Genomic DNA, 25,835 nt, shown 5'->3' with positions numbered 1-25,835 from the left:
CCGTATCGCAGCTCGCTAATGGCTGCTGCTTTACGGTGGGTTTATTTTGAGTGAGTTTCACGCCGCTGATCCCTCAGACTGAGATGACTTAAGTCCTCACCTGAAGGGAAACATCCATCGTTGTATTATTTTAGATCTGGAGTGGACGAACTGGAGGAAACGAGACGCTGTACAGACGGACCGACTTCCTCACCGTCATCGTTCTGTTCATCCGGCTTCATGAAAGCTCCTGTCATTCCAGATCCGGTCCTCACCTGGTTGTCTCATCCCCTTCACCTGGTCCTCACGCCCTCTCACCTGCAGCCCCTCCCCTCATTAGTCCCTCGTTCCCTTCACCTGGTCCTCACGCCCTTCTCACCTGCAGCCCCTCCCCTCATTAGTCCCTCGTTCCCTTCACCTGGTCCTCACGCCCTTCTCACCTGCAGCCCCTCCCCTCATTAGTCCCTCGTTCCCTTCACCTGGTCCTCACGCTCTTCTCACCTGCAGCCCCTCCCCTCATTAGTCCCTCGTTCCCTTCACCTGGTCCTCACGCCCTTCTCACCTGCAGCCCCTCCCCTCATTAGTCCCTCGTTCCCTTCACCTGGTCCTCATGCCCTCTCACCTGCAGCCCCTCCCCTCATTAGTCCCTCGTTCCCTTCACCTGGTCCTCACGCCCTCTCACCTGCAGCCCCTCCCCTCATTAGTCCCTCGTTCCCTTCACCTGGTCCTCACGCCCTTCTCACCTGCAGCCCCTCAGCTCATTAGTCCCTCGTTCCCTTCACCTGGTCCTCACGCCCTCTCACCTGCAGCCCCTCCCCTCGTTAGTCCCTCGTTCCCTTCACCTGGTCCTCACGCCCTCTCACCTGCAGCCCCTCCCCTCGTTAGTCCCTCATTCCCTTCACCTGGTCCTCACGCCCTCTCACCTGCAGTCCCTCCCCTCGTTAGTCCCTCGTTCCCTTCACCTGGTCCTCACGCCCTCTCACCTGCAGCCCCTCCCCTCATTAGTCCCTCGTTCCCTTCACCTGGTCCTCACGCCCTTCTCACCTGCAGCCCCTCCCCTCATTAGTCCCTCGTTCCCTTCACCTGGTCCTCACGCCCTCTCACCTGCAGCCCATCCCCTCGTTAGTCCCTCATTCCCTTCACCTGGTCCTCACGCCCTTCTCACCTGCAGCCCCTCCCCTCGTTAGTCCCTCATTCCCTTCACCTGGTCCTCACGCCCTTCTCACCTGCAGCCCCTCCCCTCGTTAGTCCCTCATTCCCTTCACCTGGTCCTCACGCCTTCTAACCTGCAGCCCCTCCCTCGTTAGTCCCTCATTACCTTCACCTGGTCCTCACGCCCTTCTAACCTGCAGCCCCTCCCCTCGTTAGTCCCTCATTCCCTTCACCTGGTCCTCACGCCCTCTCACCTGCAGCCCCTCATTAGTCCCTCATTCCCTTCACCTGGTCCTCACGCCCTTCTCACCTGCAGCCCCTCCCCTCATTAGTCCCTCGTTCCCTTCACCTGGTCCTCACGCCCTTCTCACCTGCAGCCCCTCCCTCATTAGTCCCTCGTTCCCTTCACCTGGTCCTCACGCCTTCTCACCTGCAGCCCCTCCCTCATTAGTCCCTCGTTCCTTCACCTGGTCCTCACGCCCTTCTCACCTGCAGCCCTCCCTCATTAGTCCCTCATTCCCTTCACCTGGTCCTCACGCCCTTCTCACCTGCAGCCCCTCCCCTCATTAGTCCCTCGTTCCCTTCACCTGGTCCTCACGCCCTCTCACCTGCAGCCCCTCCCCTCGTTAGTCCCTCATTCCCTTCACCTGGTCCTCACGCCCTTCTCACCTGCAGCCCCTCCCCTCGTTAGTCCCTCATTCCCTTCACCTGGCCCTCACGCCGTTCTCACCTGCAGTCCCTCCCCTCGTTAGTCCCTCGTTCCCTTCACCTGGTCCTCACGCCCTCTCACCTGCAGCCCCTGCCCTCATTAGTCCCTCGTTCCCTTCACCTGGTCCTCACGCCCTCTCACCTGTAGCCCCTCCCCTCATTAGTCCCTCGTTCCCTTCACCTGGTCCTCACGCTCTTCTCACCTGCAGCCCCTCCCCTCGTTAGTCCCTCATTCCCTTCACCTGGTCCTCACGCCCTCTCACCTGCAGCCCATCCCCTCGTTAGTCCCTCATTCCCTTCACCTGGTCCTCACGCCCTTCTCACCTGCAGCCCCTCCCCTCGTTAGTCCCTCATTCCCTTCACCTGGTCCTCACGCCCTTCTCACCTGCAGCCCCTCCCTCGTTAGTCCCTCATTCCTTCACCTGGTCCTCACGCCCTCTCACCTGCAGCCCTCCCTCGTTAGTCCCTCATTCCCTTCACCTGGTCCTCACGCCCTTCTCACCTGCAGCCCCTCCCTCGTTAGTCCCTCATTCCTTCACCTGGTCCTCACGCCCTTCTCACCTGCAGCCCCTCCCTCATTAGTCCCTCATTCCCTTCACCTGGTCCTCACGCCCTTCTCACCTGCAGCCCTCCCTCATTAGTCCCTCATTCCCTTCACCTGGTCCTCACGCCCTCTCACCTGCAGCCCTCCCTCATTAGTCCCTCATTCCCTTCACCTGGTCCTCACGCCTTCACCTGCAGCCCTCCCTCATTAGTCCCTCATCCCTTCACCTGGTCCTCACGCCCTCTCACCTGCAGCCCCTCCCTCGTTAGTCCCTCATTCCCTTCACCTGGTCCTCACGCCTTCTCACCTGCAGCCCTCCTCGTTAGTCCCTCATTCCTTCACCTGGTCCTCACGCCTCTCACCTGCAGCCCCTCCCTCGTTAGTCCCTCATTCCTTCACCTGGTCCTCACGCCCTTCTCACCTGCAGCCCCTCCCTCGTTAGTCCCTCATTCCCTTCACCTGGTCCTCACGCCTCTCACCTGCAGCCCCTCCCTCGTTAGTCCCTCATTCCCTTCACCTGGTCCTCACGCCTCTCACCTGCAGCCCCTCCCTCGTTAGTCTCTCATTCCCTTCACCTGGTCCTCACGCCCTCTCACCTGCAGCCCCTCCCTCGTTAGTCCCTCATTCCCTTCACCTGGTCCTCACGCCTCTCACCTGCAGCCCTCCCTCGTTAGTCCCTCATTCCCTTCACCTGGTCCTCACGCCTTCTCACCTGCAGCCCCTCCCTCGTTAGTCCCTCGTTCCCTTCACCTGGTCCTCACGCCTTCTCACCTGCAGCCCCTCCCTCATTAGTCCCTCGTTCCTTCACCTGGTCCTCACGCCCTCTCACCTGCAGCCCCTCCCTCATTAGTCCCTCGTTCCTTCACCTGGTCCTCACGCCTCTCACCTGCAGCCCCTCCCTCATTAGTCCCTCGTTCCCTTCACCTGGTCCTCACGCCCTTCTCACCTGCAGCCCTCCCTCATTAGTCCCTCTTCCCTTCACCTGGTCCTCACGCCCTTCTCACCTGCAGCCCTCCCTCATTAGTCCCTCGTTCCTTCACCTGGTCCTCACGCCTTCTCACCTGCAGCCCCTCCCTCATTAGTCCCTCGTTCCTTCACCTGGTCCTCACGCCTCTCACCTGCAGCCCCTCCCTCATTAGTCCCTCGTTCCCTTCACCTGGTCCTCACGCCCTCTCACCTGCAGCCCCTCATTAGTCCCTCATTCCCTTCACCTGGTCCTCACGCCCTCTCACCTGCAGCCCCTCCCCTCATTAGTCCCTCATTCCCTTCACCTGGTCCTCACGCCTCTCACCTGCAGCCCCTCCCTCGTTAGTCCCTCGTTCCTTCACCTGGTCCTCACGCCCTCTCACCTGCAGCCCCTCCCCTCGTTAGTCCCTCATTCCCTTCACCTGGTCCTCACGCCCTCTCACCTGCAGCCCCTCCCCTCATTAGTCCCTCGTTCCCTTCACCTGGTCCTCACGCCCTTCTCACCTGCAGCCCCTCCCCTCATTAGTCCCTCATTCCCTTCACCTGGTCCTCACGCCTTCTCACCTGCAGCCCCTCCCTCGTTAGTCCCTCATTCCTTCACCTGGTCCTCACGCCCTTCTCACCTGCAGCCCCTCCCTCGTTAGTGCCTCATTCCCTTCACCTGGTCCTCACGCCCTCTCACCTGCAGCCCCTCCCTCGTTAGTCCCTCATTCCCCACCTGGTCCTCACGCCTCTCACCTGCAGCCCTCCCTCGTTAGTCCCTCATTCCTTCACCTGGTCCTCACGCCTTCTCACCTGCAGCCCCTCCCTCGTTAGTCCTCATTCCCTTCACCTGGTCCTCACGCCCTTCTCACCTGCAGCCTCCCTCATTAGTCCCTCATTCCTTCACCTGGTCCTCACGCCTCTCACCTGCAGCCCCTCCCCTCATTAGTCCCTCGTTCCCTTCACCTGGTCCTCACGCCCTCTCACCTGCAGCCCCTCCCCTCTTTAGTCCCTCGTTCCCTTCACCTGGTCCTCACGCCCTTCTCACCTGCAGCCCCTCCCCTCATTAGTCCCTCGTTCCCTTCACCTGGTCCTCACGCCCTCTCACCTGCAGCCCTCCCCTCATTAGTCCCTCGTTCCCTTCACCTGGTCCTCACACCCTTCTCACCTGCAGCCCCTCCCCTCATTAGTCCCTCGTTCCCTTCACCTGGTCCTCACGCCCTTCTCACCTGCAGCCCCTCCCTCATTAGTCCCTCATTCCTTCACCTGGTCCTCACGCCCTCTCACCTGCAGCCCCTCCCTCGTTAGTCCTCGTTCCCTTCACCTGGTCCTCACGCCTCTCACCTGCAGCCCCTCCCTCGTTAGTCCCTCATTCCCTTCACCTGGTCCTCACGCCCTTCTCACCTGCAGCCCCTCCCTCATTAGTCCCTCGTTCCCTTCACCTGGTCCTCACGCCCTTCTCACCTGCAGCCCCTCCCTCGTTAGTCCCTCATTCCCTTCACCTGGTCCTCACGCCCTTCTCACCTGCAGCCCCTCCCTCGTTAGTCCCTCATTCCTTCACCTGGTCCTCACGCCCTCACCTGCAGCCCCTCCCTCGTTAGTCCCTCATTCCCTTCACCTGGTCCTCACGCCCTTCACCTGCAGCCCCTCCCTCGTTAGTCCCTCATTCCTTCACCTGGTCCTCACGCCCTTCTCACCTGCAGCCCCTCCCTCGTTAGTCCCTCATTCCCTTCACCTGGTCCTCACGCCTCTCACCTGCAGCCCTCCCTCGTTAGTCCCTCATTCCCTTCACCTGGTCCTCACGCCTTCTCACCTGCAGCCCTCCCTCGTTAGTCCCTCATTCCCTTCACCTGGTCCTCACGCCTCTCACCTGCAGCCCCTCCCTCGTTAGTCCCTCATTCCCTTCACCTGGTCCTCACGCCCTTCTCACCTGCAGCCCCTCCCTCATTAGTCCCTCATTCCTTCACCTGGTCCTCACGCCCTTCTCACCTGCAGCCCCTCCCTCGTTAGTCCCTCATTCCCTTCACCTGGTCCTCACGCCTTCTCACCTGCAGCCCCTCCCCTCGTTAGTCCCTCATTCCCTTCACCTGGTCCTCACGCCTCTCACCTCATTAGTCCCTCATCCCTTCACCTGGTCCTCACGCCTTCTCACCTGCAGCCCCTCCCCTCGTTAGTCCCTCATTCCCTTCACCTGGTCCTCACGCCCTCTCACCTGCAGCCCCTCCCCTCATTAGTCCCTCATCCCCTTCACCTGGTCCTCACGCCCTCTCACCTGCAGCCCCTGCCCTCATTAGTCCCTCGTTCCCTTCACCTGGTCCTCACGCCCTTCTCACCTGCAGCCCCTCCCCTCATTAGTCCCTCGTTCCCTTCACCTGGTCCTCACGCCCTCTCACCTGCAGCCCATCCCCTCGTTAGTCCCTCATTCCCTTCACCTGGTCCTCACGCCCTTCTCACCTGCAGCCCCTCCCCTCGTTAGTCCCTCATTCCCTTCACCTGGTCCTCACGCCCTCTCACCTGCAGCCCCTCCCCTCGTTAGTCCCTCATTCCCTTCACCTGGTCCTCACGCCCTTCTAACCTGCAGCCCCTCCCCTCGTTAGTCCCTCATTACCTTCACCTGGTCCTCACGCCCTTCTAACCTGCAGCCCCTCCCCTCGTTAGTCCCTCATTCCCTTCACCTGGTCCTCACGCCCTCTCACCTGCAGTCCCTCCCCTCATTAGTCCCTCGTTCCCTTCACCTGGTCCTCACGCCCTTCTCACCTGCAGCCCCTCCCCTCATTAGTCCCTCGTTCCCTTCACCTGGTCCTCACGCCCTTCTCACCTGCAGCCCCTCCCCTCATTAGTCCCTCGTTCCCTTCACCTGGTCCTCATGCCCTCTCACCTGTAGCCCCTCCCCTCATTAGTCCCTCGTTCCCTTCACCTGGTCCTCACGCCCTCTCACCTGCAGCCCTCCCCTCATTAGTCCCTCGTTCCCTTCACCTGGTCCTCACGCCCTTCTCACCTGCAGCCCCTCAGCTCATTAGTCCCTCGTTCCCTTCACCTGGTCCTCACGCCCTCTCACCTGCAGCCCCTCCCCTCGTTAGTCCCTCGTTCCCTTCACCTGGTCCTCACGCCCTCTCACCTGCAGCCCCTCCCCTCGTTAGTCCCTCATTCCCTTCACCTGGTCCTCACGCCCTCTCACCTGCAGCCCCTCCCCTCGTTAGTCCCTCGTTCCCTTCACCTGGTCCTCACGCCCTCTCACCTGCAGCCCCTGCCCTCATTAGTCCCTCGTTCCCTTCACCTGGTCCTCACGCCCTTCTCACCTGCAGCCCCTCCCCTCATTAGTCCTCGTTCCCTTCACCTGGTCCTCACGCCCTCTCACCTGCAGCCCATCCCCTCGTTAGTCCCTCATTCCCTTCACCTGGTCCTCACGCCCTTCTCACCTGCAGCCCCTCCCCTCGTTAGTCCCTCATTCCCTTCACCTGGTCCTCACGCCCTCTCACCTGCAGCCCCTCCCCTCGTTAGTCCCTCATTCCCTTCACCTGGTCCTCACGCCCTTCTAACCTGCAGCCCCTCCCCTCGTTAGTCCCTCATTACCTTCACCTGGTCCTCACGCCCTTCTAACCTGCAGCCCCTCCCCTCGTTAGTCCCTCATTCCCTTCACCTGGTCCTCACGCCCTTCTCACCTGCAGCCCCTCCCCTCGTTAGTCCCTCATTCCCTTCACCTGGTCCTCACGCCCTCTCACCTGCAGCCCCTCCCCTCGTTAGTCCCTCGTTCCCTTCACCTGGTCCTCACGCCCTTCTCACCTGCAGCCCCTCCCCTCATTAGTCCCTCGTTCCCTTCACCTGGTCCTCACGCCCTCTCACCTGTAGCCCCTCCCCTCATTAGTCCCTCATCCCCTTCACCTGGTCCTCACGCCCTTCTCACCTGCAGCCCCTCCCCTCGTTAGTCCCTCATTCCCTTCACCTGGTCCTCACGCCTTCTCACCTGCAGCCCCTCCCCTCGTTAGTCCCTCATTCCCTTCACCTGGTCCTCACGCCCTTCTCACCTGCAGCCCCTCCCCTCGTTAGTCCCTCATTCCTAGCCCCTGGTCCTCACGCGCTCTCACCTGCTGCCACTTCCCTCATTAGTCCCTCATCCACTTCACCTGGTCCTCACGCCCTTCTCACCTGCAGCCCCTCCCTCGTTAGTCCCTCATTCCCTTCACCTGGTCCTCACGCCTCTCACCTGCAGCCCCTCGCCTCGTTAGTCCCTCATTCCCTTCACCTGGTCCTCACGCCCTCTCACCTGCAGCCCCTCCCCTCGTTAGTCCCTCATTCCCTTCACCTGGTCCTCACGCCTTCTCACCTGCAGCCCCTCCCCTCGTTAGTCCCTCATTCCCTTCACCTGGTCCTCACGCCTTCTCACCTGCAGCCCCTCCCCTCGTTAGTCCCTAGTTCCCTTCACGTGGTCCTCACGCCCTTCTCACCTGCAGCCCCTCCCCTCGTTAGTCCCTCGTTCCCTTCACCTGGTCCTCACGCCCTCTCACCTGCAGCCCCTCCCCTCATTAGTCCCTCGTTCCCTTCACCTGGTCCTCACGCCCTTCTCACCTGCAGCCCCTCCCCTCATTAGTCCCTCGTTCCCTTCACCTGGTCCTCACGCCCTCTCACCTGCAGCCCCTCCCCTCATTAGTCCCTCATTACCTTCACCTGGTCCTCACGCCCTTCTCACCTGCAGCCCCTCCCCTCGTTAGTCCCTCACTCTTCAGCTCCCTCACTTCCACTCGTCCTCTGCCAGATTGTCTTGTGTGTCGTTGCCAAACTCTCCAGTATATTCAAAATACTAATTCTGATCTGCCCGTTACGACCCTGTTTGCCTGTTGACCCGACTTTAGATTTTTGCCTTCCCCTTTCTGGATTGGTTGCCTTGTTTGACGGACCACTCGGTGTTGACCACGCCTGAACCACTAAGTAAAGATCCTCCTCCTGCAGTCCTGTTTATGAGTCGTGCTTTTGGGTTCCAGTACCTGTAACCATTACACTGAGCAGGTGACTGGTTCCAGCATAGTGAGAACGCTGGGGAGCGAACAGACTGAAAAGATTTTGCAATCGGCCGATGGACTCATCAGTAGTTCAGCCTTTCAAAATAAACTAAAATCACTTATCTACCGTCAAAAACACTAATTCCTCTTGGGGGACGGAGCCAGACGCACCTTTAAAAGGTTGATTGGTCTGCAAGCACCAATCCAAACGAACCAAACTTACTCAACCAAACGGGTTCGGCGCGCTAGCAGCCAGAGCCGAAGACGCTGTAGCTTTGGCCCCGCCCACTATGGGCGGACGCAACCAATCCAGTTATCTCTCACTGGGGTACAGAACGACTTTGTGTCCACCTTCAACTCGCCGCCCGTCATCCTTCATGACGGCTGTTTATCAGGTACAAAATGACAGTGACCTTGTTGTGTCGATTCCTTTTTTTGTGAGATAACAGCAAATACGGTTCGGCGGGTAAACGGCGTTGAAGACTTTCCGCAAGCCGCCGTTTGTTTGCATTTTCGTCACGACTGGAGGAGACGGAGGTTTTCCGACCGGCGTTCGCAGGCTCGGCTTAAAAGGATTTCAGCACACAGCGGCGAGGTGGCTACTGAGTCAACGCTCCTCGCAGCCACAAGACTTTACGATCATTCCTACAGAAACACACGAACACCTCCACTCTCCAGCCGCGTCTCATTCGTCATTCGATGGCGTGACGAATGATGACGACTGTGCCTGAGGGCTTCACACCGCTGGAGGCTTATGCGCATCCACGAAACAATAGCCCCGTATTCGTTAGCTTGTGTATCGTATCATCGGAACGTCAGACAGGCGATACAGACGGGTGGAAACATCGTGCGAGTCGGTTCCTTTTGCAAAGAGACGTTCTCCACTGTTCAACCCGATGTCCTCCGGCCTGGAATGTTCCGGGAAGACTTCCCGTCAGAGTGAGTCTTTTTTGTTCTGTAAAAACATGAAACGGAGGAACATTTCTTTTTTTTCCTCCCAGAGAATCAATGAGCTGCGTCCCCCTGGTGGAGAGCGTAATTACTAAAACACAAGTCATTAGATTATGAAACTATACAACACAGGGCGAGAGGTGGAGGTTCACTTTGATGTGAGCTCTTGTAATGACTGCAGCAAAGGTGGAGGAGGAGAAGAAGAAGAAGTAGAAGAAAAGGAGGAGAAGAAAAAGAAGGAGGAGGAGGTGGAGAAGAAGAAGAGGAATGAAAAGAAGGAGAAGAAGGAGGAGGAGGAAGACAAGAAGGAGGAGGAGGAGAAGAAGAAGAATAATACAAAGAGAAGAAGAGGGGGAAGAAGAAGAATAGGAAGGAAAAGAAGAGGAAGGAAAAGAAGGAGAAGAAGAAGAGAAGAAGAAGAAGTAGAAGAAGAAGAAAATTAGAAGAAGAGGAAGGAAAAGAACAAGGAGGAGGAAGACAAGCAGTAGGAGGAGAAGTAGAAGTAGAAGAAAAAGAAGAAGCGGAAGGAAAAGGAGGAGGAAAAGAAGAAATAGAAATCACAGCGTTGAAAGAGTGATGCCTCCTCCTCCTCCTCCTCCTCCTCCTCCTCCGTCGTGACTCCAGGCTTCTGGCTCTGACCCCAGAACTGTCCGACGTTTGGCCGCTCCGAGGCCAGCAGGAGTCACGGCTCTTCTTCTACGTTTCTGGATTGGTGAGGAGCGTTTGTCGCTTTTCTTCTTCTTCTTCTGTAGTTGTTGCCAAAGGAGGCTTTCGCCGAACAACAATTTGAAAGCTGGATGTTTGAAGTCGGAAAAAATGAAACCCCAAGGAGAAGACGTCGCTCGAGGCGCTGCACGCTCACACGGGGAACCAGAGGCGCTCAAGTCGAGAGTTCGACGGCCGAAAGACGAGCGCCGTGTTGACCGCGCGGCGAGAGGAACTCGAGGTCCGTCTAAAACCTGAAGGAACCAGAGCCGTGCCTCTTTTCAAATCCTCTCCTTCATCTGTGTCAGTCAGGCGGTTTCCTCCAGTGTGTGTGTGTGCGGAAACTTTTTTCTTCTTTATCTTTTTTTTCCTTCTTTTCATGTGATTTCCCGAAAGAGAGGCATTTATAAATGGTGTCAGCAAAGCAACCCGGAAAAAAGAAGAAGCATGGGCTTCTTAAGCTGTGGGTTGAGATGCAAATTGACTCACAGGCTTGTTGCTGGGCGGTCCCTTTATGGCGAGGATATGAAATTTTTTAATAAGCCCCATTTCCCAAAAGCAAGAGGAAGCTAATTTCTCACTGGGGTCCTCGGCTAAAAAACATTTAAGACGCTTTCATCCTGACAACAGAATTATGTGTAATTTTGGGACATTTGTACGTGAAATAGTGTCAAGAAGCATATTTAAATTTATGGGAGACCCTAAAAACAAAAAAACTGCCCTATATTTTATTATTCTGGTACATCCAAAGTATGCCAACATTAGAAGTGTCTCTGTGTACAGATGCATTTCCCTGGATGACTTTGATACTGAAAGATTTATCTACGACTTCTCAACATATTTCTGGACGTTTATTTCCTGTGGACGTCGGAGGTAATAGCATCCAGATGAAGTGTCACTCTGGCTGAATCGCAAAAAAACAATATTGTGTCTGGTGTGTTCATATTTAAAGTCTATGTGGCAGCTGTGGAGATGTGTGGGGGTGTGGTCTCAGCAGCTGGCTGAATCAGCCAGCTGCTGAGACCACACACCTCCACAGCTGCCACAGTATATATTTCATATATAACGCTGTGTACAAGAAGGGGAGGAGTCAACTCTTTTTCTTGTAGCTTGTGGACGGGATCCCTTTGGTTATGTCGTGGGAACACCTGGAACAACCCCCCCCCCCCCCCCCCCCAAAGTCACGCCACATGGTAGAACATGCAGGTTGGATGGTATTGCACAGCATTACCTTCTGGACAACTTAAACAGATAAACAGTTAAATAACGTTAAATTGGTTAGCACGTTTAAGTTGCCAGTCGAACTCTGGCTGTGAGCCATGGTTTCATGTGTGTTGGTCATTGGAGAGACAGTTGGATTGTAATGAATGGGAAGGCGGGTCAACTCAACTCAACTCATTGGAAGCCCAAAACACTAGCTAAAAACGAGCTAACGGTAGACAGATAATGTGGCTAAATCATAGCCATTGTTAGCATTCTGCTAAAAAGACACAAGGCTTTAGTTACACAACCATAGTTTATTACTGATGTCATCACTTGCACAGACAAAGGAAGTGTCAGCGATACCTACTGAAAGGTGACCAGCCAATCGTACTCGAGCGACGAGTCGGGAAAAAAACCAACGCTTCGGGGGTCGTTTTTGTCGTCACTCGGCCGGTGACCAGTAATTTACACTGCCGTTGTCTAAATTCTGGCAGAAGTGGCGGGAAGTGGCAAGAAAAGTGATTTTAAAAAAAAGGAAAGATAAACCACGACTGGTTCTCCGACTCTCCGCTAGGTTCCGATCAGCGGTTACCGAATCACGGCGCTGGCTCAGTTCAGCGGTTTGAATCAGCGGTTACCGAGTCACGGTGCTGGCTCAGTTCAGCGGTTTCCGTGTCACGGTGCCAGGTCAGTTCAGCGGGTCTCATAATGTTGGAGGGTTTCAAATTGAATTGGGTTTAATTTGCGCCACTCTGCATTAACAATAATGATAAATGTGGTTGTGTATTTCTTTGAAAGTCACCCTGAATGTCTGCAGCTCGGCCACTTATTTTCATCGAAGTTCGAACCCTCGAAACTACACATCGCTATAGGAGAAAGCCACAATTGACCGATGAAACAAAACAAAAAATATCACATTTCTTATTGAGTATTTTGCGATGCTTACAACAAACTGACCTGCTGCACTGGTCCACGCGTGACGTGCGAGTCCCCTGTCACGCACACGTTACTCTAGATATGAACACACAGGCAAAGTTCACCGTTGTGTTCCACTACAAGCCGTAAAATGTCGGAGAATAAATCCCGTCGTCCGGTAAGGCTGATCGTCTGGAGTCCTTCCAAAAGAAGTGCTGAGTGATCAGTGCTTGATGTCCATAGAGTCCAAGAAGAGTTTCCCAAAGATTAATGGCAGTCCAGAGTCTCTATTTACAGAAAGGTCCTTTGAATTAATTCTCTTGTGATGATCTGCCAAAGGCCGGAAGTGTTGGCTCGCCTGTGGAAGAAAGAAAGAGAGTTAAAACCAAGTCAGCGCCGGCATCACAACTCAAATTAAGGAAGTCACGTCCTCACGCAACGCTGAATACTTTAATGTCATTTTCATCCGAGTGGTATATATAACACCATGGAGCTGAGCAGAAAGGATTTTAAACAAGCATGATGTACAGTAATAGAAACAACAACTTAGTCAACAGAAGAATTCAAGCGAGACAACGTGAGCCCCCGCCCACGGCGATTGACATGTCAACGATGTTGGCAAAGCAGCCGCGAAATCAGATGGATTATTCAACCTCGGTCGGTTTATTTCAAATGTGAGAAAGCTCATTATCTTCAGAGAGAAACTTTAGCTAAAGGTCTTTAGAAAAGTGCCTTGAGAGGCTGTGTACTGCAAAAGAGTTGGATGAAAGTGTTTAAGTCTCAAGGTTTTTTTTGCAGAGGCTCAGCAGTGGTTCATCGTATGTATGAGCCCTGGATGAGGTCACGGACTTCAAAAGGGCTCATCGAGGGCCGAGAGATTGATCGAGTTTTATTTTCTATCCTTATTTGACGGCTTCCGAGGGTTATGGAAACAAGATAACCCAGATGAAATCACTACGGCGCTATTACAGTCCATGTGGCAGTGAGGTTTGGTCTATAAATGGAGGATCCACTCGGGGGTGCATTTCCTCCATGGCAGTGTGTCGGGCCTGACTTTAGGTCGGCTTGGAAAGGTGGCTTCTGTGAGCTATATATATACTTCTTTTATTCCAGATTCGTGAGTCCATAAAGCAATATATCAAATATAATAGGAGGACACGGGTACAATCACTGCAGTTAAAAAGTTACTTGTGGTTAAAAAAAACATACAGAGACAAGAAAAATACCTCGTTTCACTCTGTTGGCTCAGTTAATAAGGCTTTCATATTTGTGTAATTTAATCGACATTTAAAAATTAAATTAAATTCCTTAACCCAGCATGGAGAGTGGGAAGATTACGAGTCACGATCACATGACTGGTCCATCTGGAGGGCTCAAGCGAGATTCTGCAAAGCGTCATTAAATGCCACCTGTATCTTTTTAAATTGTTACTTTACTGTAACTGCGCCACTCGCCACTTCCTGGAGGCGTGGCCTTAAGCCCCGCCCTCTCTCCCTGCGGGGAGGAGACGGGTTTCCGACCGTCCGGCGATGGCGGAGAGCGTCCTCAATGCTTACGGGGAACAGTCTGGATACTGAATGCGTCACGTTTACAAAGTCAAAAAGAAATCGGGTTGAATGATCGTGATGTCAAATATTGATCCAAATAATTGTGATTAGGATTTTTTTTTCCCCATAGTCGCACAGCCGTGTGTTTAGCACAACCATCCTATCGACTTGTCTTGTGTGTTTGCTTCATAGCAGATACATCACCATTAGTTTGTGATGCTAGCAGGGTGGGGGGGGGGAGACAAATAAACCCATCATCTTGACGGACTGGAAAGTGATGAGCATGTTTTCCACGACTCGTACAGCGCAGTGAGCGATGCTCCACGCCGAGGTTCCCTCTCTCTCCCCCACGAGTTGGAGGCTGTCAGGTAGTCTGAAGACCTCCATTCTCCTTGAGAGTAAATTGCCTGTCATGAGGCCCAGTGGCTGACTGGCAGCTCCTCCAAAAGTACATTCTGGGGGAAAAGACTCTCGGGGAACATAACATAACAACCTTCATAACGACGTCCGCAATCGATTCCCGCCGCCGCCGCCACGTGGGGTTTGACGGACTCGGGGAAGCCGTCGACCGAACTTGTGCGGGCTCCATTATCGACGGCGAAACTTTTGATGGGAGGCCGACAGCTGCGAGATTAATTCGCAAAGTGGGTCGCATGGCGAAGAACACGCCGGAGCTGTGGCGCAGTGTCGTGTGTGTATATATATATATATACAGTATATATACAGTATATGTATATATACCCTCCGACTGTGCAGAAAAATGCTAAAGAATCTTGAATCCATCAGGTGACACGAAAACCTGCACAAGCATATCAAACCTGGGCTATAGAGTCAAAAGTAAAAGTCATCTTTATTGTCACTTCTTCCATTTGTGCAAACATACAGAAGATCTGAAAGTACGTTTCTCTCTTGGTTTATTTATTATATTTATTTTATTCATATCATTTATTTTATTTTATTCATATTATGTAATTCATATCATTTATTTAATTGTATTCATATTATTTAATTCATATAATTTTTATTTTTTATTTTATTCATAATATTTTATTCATATCATTTATTTTAGTGAGGGGTAAGTGAATAACTTATTTCTCTCTTGTCTAACATAAAGTGATTGTAGTATAATAATAATAGTATTAAAGTGCAAAACAGCTAACAACAACAACAACAACGCCAAAGAACATTTCGACAACATATAAATAATTTTTTAAAATGTAATTAAGAACTGTAAAAAAAAGTTACATCTGTAATAAAGTTTTTTGGAGGGATTCTGTGAGTGGAGGTTGTCGCTCGGCCTGAAACACTTCCTTCCCTTTACGGACTCTTTTACATCTCAGCTGTCACTGCGCTGCTAATTTGAGAATAATTCCACACAGTATAGACAAAAGAGCTCAGCGACCGCTTCCTGTCAGAGGAGAAGACGTCTTCAGACACGGAGCGTCACTGTGTCACGAGGCGGGGTGGTGGCGTGGGAGCATTAACAGTATTTGAGTGACTGAAACAATGCTAAAAATACTGCAGAGGGAGAAAGGAAGGCTCCAGCGGGGAGTTGTGATGGTGTGATTGGAGGCTGACAGAGTGATAATTCAACTGGCTGAGGATTCATGTCCATCCAGTTGGCTCAGGGATTAAACTCAGCAGGTGCGCCGGCTCGTGTTTGTGTAATTCTGGCGTGTGATTGGCTCGGCGTCCTTCTCTGCAATATGTGTTGTGCTGTAACTATCGGAGAGGGTGGGAGGTCCATAGCGTCGGACATTTTATGCGGCACTACAGGCAACATGTCCCGGTGTAACGGGCGAGGACAGACGGACGACTCACCGCTTGTTGGCCAAATTATTTTACGAGTTTTTGCCCATGTCATTGCTCAAAGGGGCGCGGCGAGAGCCCCCCCCCCCTCCACCCGTGAATGCATCTATGATACGGAGTGATGGAGGTCAGTACAGCTGGAGTTTCCAGGGTTTCTTCATCTTATCTTAGGCTGTTGCTTTTTTCCTCTCCCAAAAGCGCTGCAGAGGTGAAGAAGAAAGTTCCCCCCCTCCTCTCCATCTCCCCTCCATCCCCCCATCTCCATCTCCTCCATCTCCCCCCATCTCCCCTCCATCTCCCCCCCCCCCCCTCTCCATCTCCCCTCCCTCTCGGGTGTGTAGATCTGGAATGTTCTTCATAATCCTCTCGGCCGTGTCCTCTCTGATGAACATGCGATGCGACGCCGCTCAGTAAGTGATGAGCGTTCTTTCTTGTGCATCCGGAGTTTAAAACGAGACACATTAATGATCCCCGTTGAGCGTCTCTTTGTACTTTTCTTTCCATTTGGGGGAAGTTAGCACCACAATAAGGAGAAAGAAGAACCCTCGTAAAAACCGTTGCGTATAAAATATCCGCTTTATTACCTGGACTCGGCTGTGGAGCGTCTCGCGTTACCAAAGCTGCTCTTTGTCCGCCGAAATCTCCCCATGTAAAAGAAGACAAGAACAACACAGAGACATTCTGATCAGGATCGGATCGTTACCACAAAGAAAGAAAGAAAAATCCATTTTCGGGCGATAAGACGCGCGGGCTTGTCTCGGAAACCTTGGACCGCGAATAGAAAACATAAATCCCATCTTGAGGTCCCGACAGGTCTCTGGATCGATAGCCCCGGGCTGCCGGCTCCCGGCTGGAGGCAGGTGTGGTGCGGGCAGTTTAAATAATTAAGTACGTGGAGAGGCGAAGGCTCCGGGTCGTCACAACACAGTGGAGGCTCCGGCATCGTGTTACGACGGTAAGAGCAGGTAATTGGAGCGACTAATTGGCCAGTTTGGTGCTCAGAGTGGCCTGAAGTGCTAAGGAGACACGGCAGCCATTGATTGGAGGCTCCGAGCGCCGACATCAGCTGCTTCTGAGGCCGAGGCGAGCGGCGGCAGCCGGCTGACTGAGGTCAGACTCCACAGGTCCGGCGGCGCGGTTTGAATCTTGAAAACTCACCTTGGTGGTTTTGATCTTGTTCCCCGTCGCGCAGCTCCAGCCCTTCAGATCCGGGAGGACTTTGCATTCCTCTCCGTCGAGGCACGGGTGCATCTGACACCACCACTTCTGCTCCACGATGGAGGCTGGTGGAGGACGGAGGTCAGAGAGGAGGGGGAAGAGGTCAGACGGGTCTCTGGTGCTCTGTGACTGAAGTTATTTTATTTAATACACATTTTGATTGTGAGAATATGAATCAGATAGTCAGATATTTGACGTTAGCGTACTGACGTGTCCTTTAGCTAACGCGTTTATCCAAAGCGACTTACAACCATGTTACATCCACACACCGTAGACGTCAGCATCATGGCCGCCCTCTTAAAGGGCCAGTGTACCTGAAACTGTATAAACTATTCCCGAACATATTGTTAAATAACTCTGGCTTATAACTTTGCATTTGATTATTGTTTATTTAAGTGTAGAAATAATGTACATTTGTTACAGCGGACTGTGTGGATTTGACAAAAGCAGCCTCTAGTGGAGGGGGGTCCGACTCGTGTTCCCCGGGGCCACATCAGCATCATGGCCGCCCTCTTAAAGGGCCAGAAACACTTTATGAATTCCTCCAACATGTTGTTAAATAACTCTCTTTGCATTTGATTATTGTTTATTTGAGTCTAGAAATATAGTACATAAGAGAATGTCTCTAATATTATAACATAAATCCATTTAATTTAAAACCTTCAAAATAAAAGCACAGGATATTTTTCTTAAATTACTTAAGAAAGTAAAGGTGATCACGTGTCTTTGAAGCCGTCAGGGGGCCACATAAAATACGCAACGGGCCGTATTTGGCCCGCGGGCCTTGTGTTTGACACCTGTGCCGTAGACGCAGCTACAGGGTTACCTGTCTTGCTCAAGGACACATCGACTCGGGCGGGGATTGAACCGCCAACTCCCTGATTGGAAGACAGACCTGCTGACCTCTGACCCACAGTCCTTATAATCTCAAATGCTCAAACTGTATCCTGCAATACCAAATGTATTATAGATGATTTTTGTTATTGTTATTCTGGCACATAACCCGTGTTTCGTATCTCCAGCTCACATTCGTCGGATCAGGAGCCCGGAGCGCCTCCTCAAATACCCTCGTCGCGGGTCGTTGACACATTTTGACAGCTGTCTCAGGTAAATGATGCAAGATTTCTGTTTGACTGGCAACGCGCTCGCTTAATCTATTTTGAGTACTGGAGCGAACTCCGTCGAGAGCCTCCGAGATGGGAACTGGAAAAAGAGTTCCAGCCATCAGAGAGGGGGGGGAACAACCTCTTAGCTGCAAAGTGAGTTGCCTCCATCACGGAGCGCATTAGGGCGATCGGACGGGACGCCGTTTAAACGTGGCACATTACAGAGGTCGTTATCTGTGTTCTCCCCTCATGAAGAGGACTGTTATCGTGAGATAACACACAGTAGCAGTAGCACAGTAGCACAGTCCACCGGGGGGGGGGGGGGGGGGGGAGTACATTGCAGGAAGATGGGTACTTGATGACGCGAGGGGGGGGGGGGAACCATTTGAGGGCGTGCGTCGGGTCAACCGCGAGCAGATGGTGGTTGTGTAACAGCAGCTATTTTTTTTAAAGCCACAAAAGGTTTCTGGTGAAATTAAATTGTGAGCGTTGATAGCCAGACGTGGCTGCAGGGCCGCGTACGTTTCACTTAGCGGCTAACGGCGCTTCCGACTGAAAACATCTGGGCAGCGGAAAGAGTTGTGTGTGTGTGTGTGTACTTTTTTATTTTTTTACTTTCCTTGATTGCAGCTGATGGAAATACCGTGAGCTCATTGTCATCAGGGATCAGTAATGGAGCTTCTTTTTTTTTTTATGTTGGAAAAAGTAACCGAAGATGTTGGTTCGTGTGCGGTGATCACTTCCGTGTGCGCGGGTTGGAGCTAACGGCGTGAGAGGGGAGGCTCAGTGTCTCTGGAGCGACGCCGACGCTTCCACGGGACTTCTGGGATCCGCCGGCTTCAAACCGGAGCGCAGAGTGCGAGTTGTAATTGTGCCGTGAAGGTCAACCGGTGGAATCCTGGAACATGGCAGCTCGGCCCGCCTGTCAACGTGTGACCTTCTAGAAGTTCTTCAGCAGAGGTCGCGGGACTTTAACGCTCGGGCTAACTTCTCCTGTTGCACCTCAACCGGCTGGTGATGTCATCGAGTAAACTTTAAATATGCTCCAGACTTCAGTGTCTGTGTGTTTGATATTCACTGGGAGCTCAGCTACCTGCTTCCAGCCGCTATGCTAAGCCGGTGGTTCTCAAACCCCTCTAGTGGGGCGCAGTGGTATTACAGGTGGAAATGCAGAAAGACCTTTTATTATCGCAAGTTCAAATTACACGGACTTAAAACTCAGTCATTAATAAATACATTGAAATGCCTGTATGTTCGCGCACAGGAACAACTTATTTTGGATTAATCTAACAAAGTGATGGCACATTTGTTTTACTTGAAAGTGATTCTCTTTTCATTGATGGAGGAGTCACACAAAGTTATTTCAATAAAAAGTCAGCATAGACCGTGTTGTTTGAACATTTTGTCTTCCTCCAAAGTAGGGCGTGACAGAAAGAACCACTGCGCTAATGCTAACCGGTAGCTTCGTATTCACCACACGGACATGAGAGGCGTATCCATCTTCTCAAATAACTCTCGCCGTGTGTTTGTCTTTCCAAACTCTCTCTCCTCCTTTTGATACACGCTAAAGAAAAGAGCTCCATGGTTATCATGCTCTGTCTTCCTTTAATTGCCTTTTTCTTGCCATTCTAAGAGCAAAATACGACGTCCTGCAGTACCGACACTGTCCACATGAAGCTTCAGGGTGGAGTAACACCGTCTGTTCCCTCACTACTTTATACACACAGTCATCAACACACGTTGAGACACCTGGAGGAATTGTTAGCAACTTTCGAGGCTTCGTTAACTTCCAGAACAAGTCATTAACCATCACTTTTGTATAACTCTGAAATTGACATTATTTTTAACCTAAACTTTAGTGTTTAACTTCTGGCCGCTGACCTTTGTACCATTTCTGGTAATTCACTATTTTATTACTATTATTCTATTATATATATATATATATATATATATATTATTATTATTATTAATCATAAACCATTTCTGGTAATTCACTATTTTATTACTATTATTCTATTATATATATATATATATATATTATTATTATTATTATAGATATTATAAATACTATTATTACTGGTTATTTATAGGTTAATCACTTGAACTGCTTACATTTTTTATAAAAACAGAAAAATGGGGGGAGGGTTCCAAACCTTTTGACCCATAGTGTAAGTTTCAGTTTTATTCTCCAGTCGTGGTCCTGAGAGTCTCTCGTTAAGCTTCATTCAGGAAGCGAGGCTGAAACCAAACCCACTCAGGACGTCTGCGTTACGACGCTATTCGCCTTTTTAGGTTTTTCTCTCCCAGATCACGACGCGATCGAGACGATTCAAATCATTCACATCCTCCACATTCACTTCCTCCACATTCACTTCCTCCACATTCACATCCTCCACATTCACTTCCTCCACATTCACATCCTCCACATTCACTTCCTCCACATTCACTTCCTCCACATTCACATCCTCCACATTCACATCCTCCACATTCACTTCCTCCCCATTCAAATCCTCCACATTCACATCCTCCACATTCACTTCCTCCACATTCACATCCTCCACATTCACTTCCTCCACATTCACATCCTCCACATTCACATCCTCCACATTCACATCCTCCACATTCACATCCTCCACATTCACTTCCTCCACATTCACATCCTCCACATTCACTTCCTCCACATTCACATCCTCCACATTCACATCCTCCACATTCACTTCCTCCACATTCACATCCTCCACATTCACATCCTCCACATTCACTTCCTCCCCATTCAAATCCTCCACATTCACATCCTCCACATTCACATCCTCCACATTCACATCTTCCACATTCACTTCCTCCACATTCACATCCTCCACATTCACATCCTCCACATTCACTTCCTCCACATTCACTTCCTCCACATTCACATCCTCCACATTCACTTCCTCCACATTCACATCCTCCACATTCACATCCTCCACATTCACTTCCTCCACATTCAAATCCTCCACATTCACATCGTCCACATTCAAATCCTCCACATTCACATCCTCCACATTCACATCCTCCACATTCACATCCTCCACATTCAAATCCTCCACATTCACATCGTCCACATTCAAATCCTCCACATTCACTTCCTCCACATTCACATCCTCCACATTCACATCCTCCACATTCACATCCTCCACATTCACTTCCTCCACATTCACATCCTCCACATTCACATCCTCCACATTCACATCCTCCACATTCACTTCCTCCACATTCACATCCTCCACATTCACATCCTCCACATTCACATCGTCCACATTCACATCCTCCACATTCACATCCTCCACATTCACTTCCTCCACATTCACATCCTCCACATTCACTTCCTCCACATTCACATCGTCCACATTCACATCCTCCACATTCACATCCTCCACATTCACTTCCTCCACATTCACATCCTCCACATTCACTTCCTCCACATTCACATCCTCATCCTCCACATTCACTTCCTCCACATTCACATCCTCCACATTCACATCCTCCACATTCACATCCTCCACATTCACATCCTCCACATTCACATCCTCCACATTCACATCCTCCACATTCACATCCTCCACATTCACATCCTCCACATTCACTTCCTCCACATTCACATCCTCCACATTCACATCCTCCACATTCAAATCCTCCACATTCACATCGTCCACATTCACATCCTCCACATTCACATCCTCCACATTCACTTCCTCCACATTCACATCCTCCACATTCAAATCCTCCACATTCACATCCTCCACATTCACATCCTCCACATTCACATCCTCCACATTCACTTCCTCCACATTCACATCCTCATCCTCCACATTCACATCCTCCACATTCACATCCTCCACATTCACATCCTCCACATTCACATCCTCCACATTCACTTCCTCCACATTCACATCCTCCACATTCACATCCTCCACATTCACTTCCTCCACATTCACATCCTCCACATTCACATCCTCCACATTCACATCCTCCACATTCACATCCTCCACATTCACATCCTCCACATTCACTTCCTCCACATTCACATCCTCCACATTCACTTCCTCCACATTCACATCCTCCACATTCACATCTTCCACATTCACATCCTCCACATTCACATCCTCCACATTCACATCTTCCACATTCACATCCTCCACATTCACATCCTCCACATTCACATCCTCCACATTCACATCCTCCACATTCATATCCTCCACATTCAAATCCTCCACATTCAAATCCTCCACATTCACATCCTCCACATTCAAATCCTCCACATTCACATCCTCCACATTCACATCCTCCACATTCACATCCTCCACATTCACTTCCTCCACATTCACATCCTCATCCTCCACATTCACATCCTCCACATTCACTTCCTCCACATTCACATCCTCCACATTCACTTCCTCCACATTCACATCCTCCACATTCACTTCCTCCACATTCACTTCCTCCACATTCACATCCTCATCCTCCACATTCACTTCCTCCACATTCACATCCTCCACATTCACATCCTCCACATTCACTTCCTCCACATTCACATCCTCCACATTCACTTCCTCCACATTCACTTCCTCCACATTCACTTCCTCCACATTCACATCCTCATCCTCCACATTCACTTCCTCCACATTCACATCCTCCACATTCACTTCCTCCACATTCACATCCTCCACATTCACTTCCTCCACATTCACTTCCTCCACATTCACTTCCTCCACATTCACATCCTCATCCTCCACATTCACTTCCTCCACATTCACATCCTCCACATTCACATCCTCCACATTCACATCCTCCACATTCAGGTGTTGTCAGATGTCCGGAGGTTGTTCTGTCCTCTATAAAGACCGTCTCACATGGAGCCCAGAGGTAATCCCCTGGTTGGAGAACAAAGAATAATTAAAAGGTTAAGTGCCAAACTTTCCCCTCTCTCTCTGAGATCACCCGGGAGCTTTCAACGGAAGCCGGTGGCTCGCAGCTCTAATTTGCAGAAAATGTCAATACTAAAATGTCAAGGAATAGGTCACAGCGATCGGGTCCGGAGTTTAGAACCCTTCGGACCAAAGAGAAGGCGCCACAGTGGCGTCCGGACCTCAGAGCACGCGGGTCCTCGTTGCCCTCGGTCGTCTCTTTCATCTCGCTGTGGAAGAGTCTCAAAAAACTACATTTTACACGATGGCGTTAACATTAAAAACACTCCTTGACCCTGTAATTCTTTTTACCGAGCGGAGCTCGAACGCATCGTTCTGTTTAGCTGCTCATGTGATTCAGAGTTATTGTATTTTTTCGCATATACACTTTTCTTTACCACAAACGGGCATGAACCCAAATATGGTCACTTCGTTGATGTTGATTTTCTACCTAAAAACAATATAAATGTTTTAATGTCACAACAATGAAACATTTATTATGTCCTCCAACAGCAGAGAAGACATCGTGAATTTCAAAATATTTCAATGAGGGATATATATATTTATGTATGTATATATGTGTGTGTGTATAGGGATGTGTATATGTGTATATGTGTGTATACGTGTGTGTATTTATATGTGTGTATATGTATATGTGTGTATGTATATATATATATATGTATATATGTGTGTGTGTATAGGGATGTGTATATGTGTATATGTATATGTGTGTATACGTGTGTATTTATATGTGTGTATGTTTATATATATGTGTATATGTATATGACTATCACCTTCAACAGCTCTGTTGAACTGCTCTGTTGAACTGCTCTGTTCAACACGCTTGATCTTGTTCTTACTTATGGCGTTGACATTGAGCATTTGAACGTCTTCCCACAGAATCCTCTTCTGTCAGACCACAACCTCATAACTTTTGAATTTATACTACCGGAGTGTACTCCGTTAGTCAAAAGTTTCTACACTAGATGTCTAACTGATAGTGCTGTAGCTAAATTTAAAGAAGCGATTCCTTCTGTATTTGATTCGATACCACGTCTCAATATAACAGAGGACTCCTGGTCTAACTTTAGTCCGTCCCAGATTGATCATCTTGTTGACAGTGCCATAGGCTCTCTGAGAATGACACTGGACTCGATAGCCCCTCTGAAGAAGAAGACAGTGAGGAAGAGGAGGTTTGCTCCATGGTATAACCCTCAGACCCGCAAACTGAAGCAAACATCACGAAGCTTGAACGCATATGGCGCTCAACTAATCTCAAGAATCCAACTTAGTTTGGCGAGATAGTCTTAAAACATATAAGAAGGCCCTCCGTAATGCCAGAGCAGCCTATTACTCATCAATAATAGAAAAAATAAAACAACCCCAGGTTTCTCTTCAGCACTGTAGCCAGGCTGACAGAGAGTCACAGCTCTGTGGAGCCGAGCATTCCTATAAACCTTAGTGGTAATGACTTTATGAACTTCTTTAATGAAAAGATTTTAACTATTAGGGACAAGATTAATAATCTCTTGCCCATAACCAGTGCCAATCTGTCCTCAAGTGGAATGGCCTTGGAAACCGCTGTATGCCCTGGTGTATATTTGAGGATTTTCTCCTATCAACCGTGACCAATTATTTTCAACGGTTTCTACTTCCAACACGTCTACCTGTCTCTTGGACCCCATCCCGACGAGGCTGCTTAAAGACGTTTTGCCTTTAATTGGCGGCTCTCTATTAGATATTATCAATGTGTCTCTGCTAACAGGCCACGTACCACACTCCTTCAAGGTGGCTGTTATTAAACCTCTCCTGAAGAAGCCCACTCTGGATCCAGAGGTGTTGGCTAACTACAGACCGATCTCTAACCTCCCTTCCTCTCCAAGATCCTTGAGAAAGTGGTCGCAAATCAGTTGTGCGACTTTCTACATCATAATAGTTTATTTGAGAAATTTCAATCAGGATTTAGAAAACACCACAGCACCGAGACGGCACTGGTGAAAATTACAAATGACCTCTTAATGGCAGCAGATAAAGGACTCCTCTCTGTCCTGGTCTTGTTAGACCTTAGTGCTGCATTCGACACCATTGACCATGACATCCTGTTACAGAGACTGGAGCAGTCGATTGGCATTTCAGGCACGGCACTAATTTGGTTTAAATCCTATTTATCAGATCGATCTCAGTTTGTATTTGTAAACGATGACGCCGATAACCACCAACGTTAATCACGGAGTTCCACAAGGTTCTGTGCTTGGACCAATTTTATTTACCTTATACATGCTTCCTTTGGGCAATATTATCAGGAAACACTCCATAAACTTTCATTGTTATGCAGATGACACTCAACTATATTTATCGATAAAACCAGAGGAGAGCAACCAACTCTGTAAAATTCAAGCATGTCTTAAAGACATAAAAACATGGATGACCTGCAACTTCTTGATGTTAAACTCAGACAAAACCGAAGTAATTTTAATCGGCCCTGAGCACCTCAGAGATCAATTATCTGGTGATGTGGATTCTGTAGACGGCATTGCCCTGGCATCCAACACCACTGTAAAGAATCTTGGCGTTATCTTTGATCGACTTGTCCTTTAACACCCACGTCAAGCAAATCTCAAGGACTGCCTTTTTTCACCTACGTAATATTTCAAAAATCAGGCCCATCCTGTCTCAAAAGATGCAGAAAAATTGGTTCACGCGTTCGTTACTTGAGACTGGATTACTGCAACTCCTTATTAGCAGGCTGCTCTAATAAATCTCTTAGGTCCCTCCAGTTGATCCAGAATGCTGCAGCTCGTGTTCTCACTAAAACTAAGAAAAGAGATCACATCACTCCTGCACTAGCTGCTCTGCACTGGCTCCCAGTAAAATCAAGAATCACTTTTAAAATTCTTCTCTTAACCTACAAAGCCTTGATTGGTGATGCTCCATCATATCTTAAGGAGCTTGTCGTACCATATTGCCCCACTAGAGAGCTACGCTCACTAAATGCGGACTACTTGTAGTTCCTAGAGTCTTAAAAAGTAGAATGGGAGCCAGAGCCTTTAGTTATCAAGCTCCTCTTTATGGAACCAGCTTCCAATTTCAGTCCGGGAGGCAGACACAGT

The 25,835-nt window shown here is 50.2% G+C and overlaps 1 protein-coding gene across 1 annotated transcript in view; it reads right to left on the bottom strand.

The window, feature by feature from the left end:
- Positions 1-11,495: 11,495 nt before the first annotated feature.
- Positions 11,496-25,835, bottom strand: part of LOC130200408 (chemokine-like protein TAFA-2) — a 54,598-nt gene continuing 40,258 nt past the window's right edge. The window contains exons 4-6 of the mRNA XM_056424671.1: positions 16,617-16,741; positions 16,043-16,099; positions 11,496-12,460 (exon numbers count right to left, since the gene is read on the bottom strand). Coding sequence (XP_056280646.1) covers positions 16,070-16,099; positions 16,617-16,741 — 155 coding nt within the window. The 3' untranslated portion in view covers positions 11,496-12,460; positions 16,043-16,069. The remainder of the gene's footprint in view (positions 12,461-16,042; positions 16,100-16,616; positions 16,742-25,835) is intronic.

Source organism: Pseudoliparis swirei, chromosome 10, assembly GCF_029220125.1.
Source record: "Pseudoliparis swirei isolate HS2019 ecotype Mariana Trench chromosome 10, NWPU_hadal_v1, whole genome shotgun sequence".
NCBI lineage: Eukaryota > Metazoa > Chordata > Actinopteri > Perciformes > Liparidae > Pseudoliparis > Pseudoliparis swirei.
The sequence above is the reverse complement of the archived record's forward strand: the minus strand, read 5'-3'. Positions and strand labels throughout refer to the sequence as shown.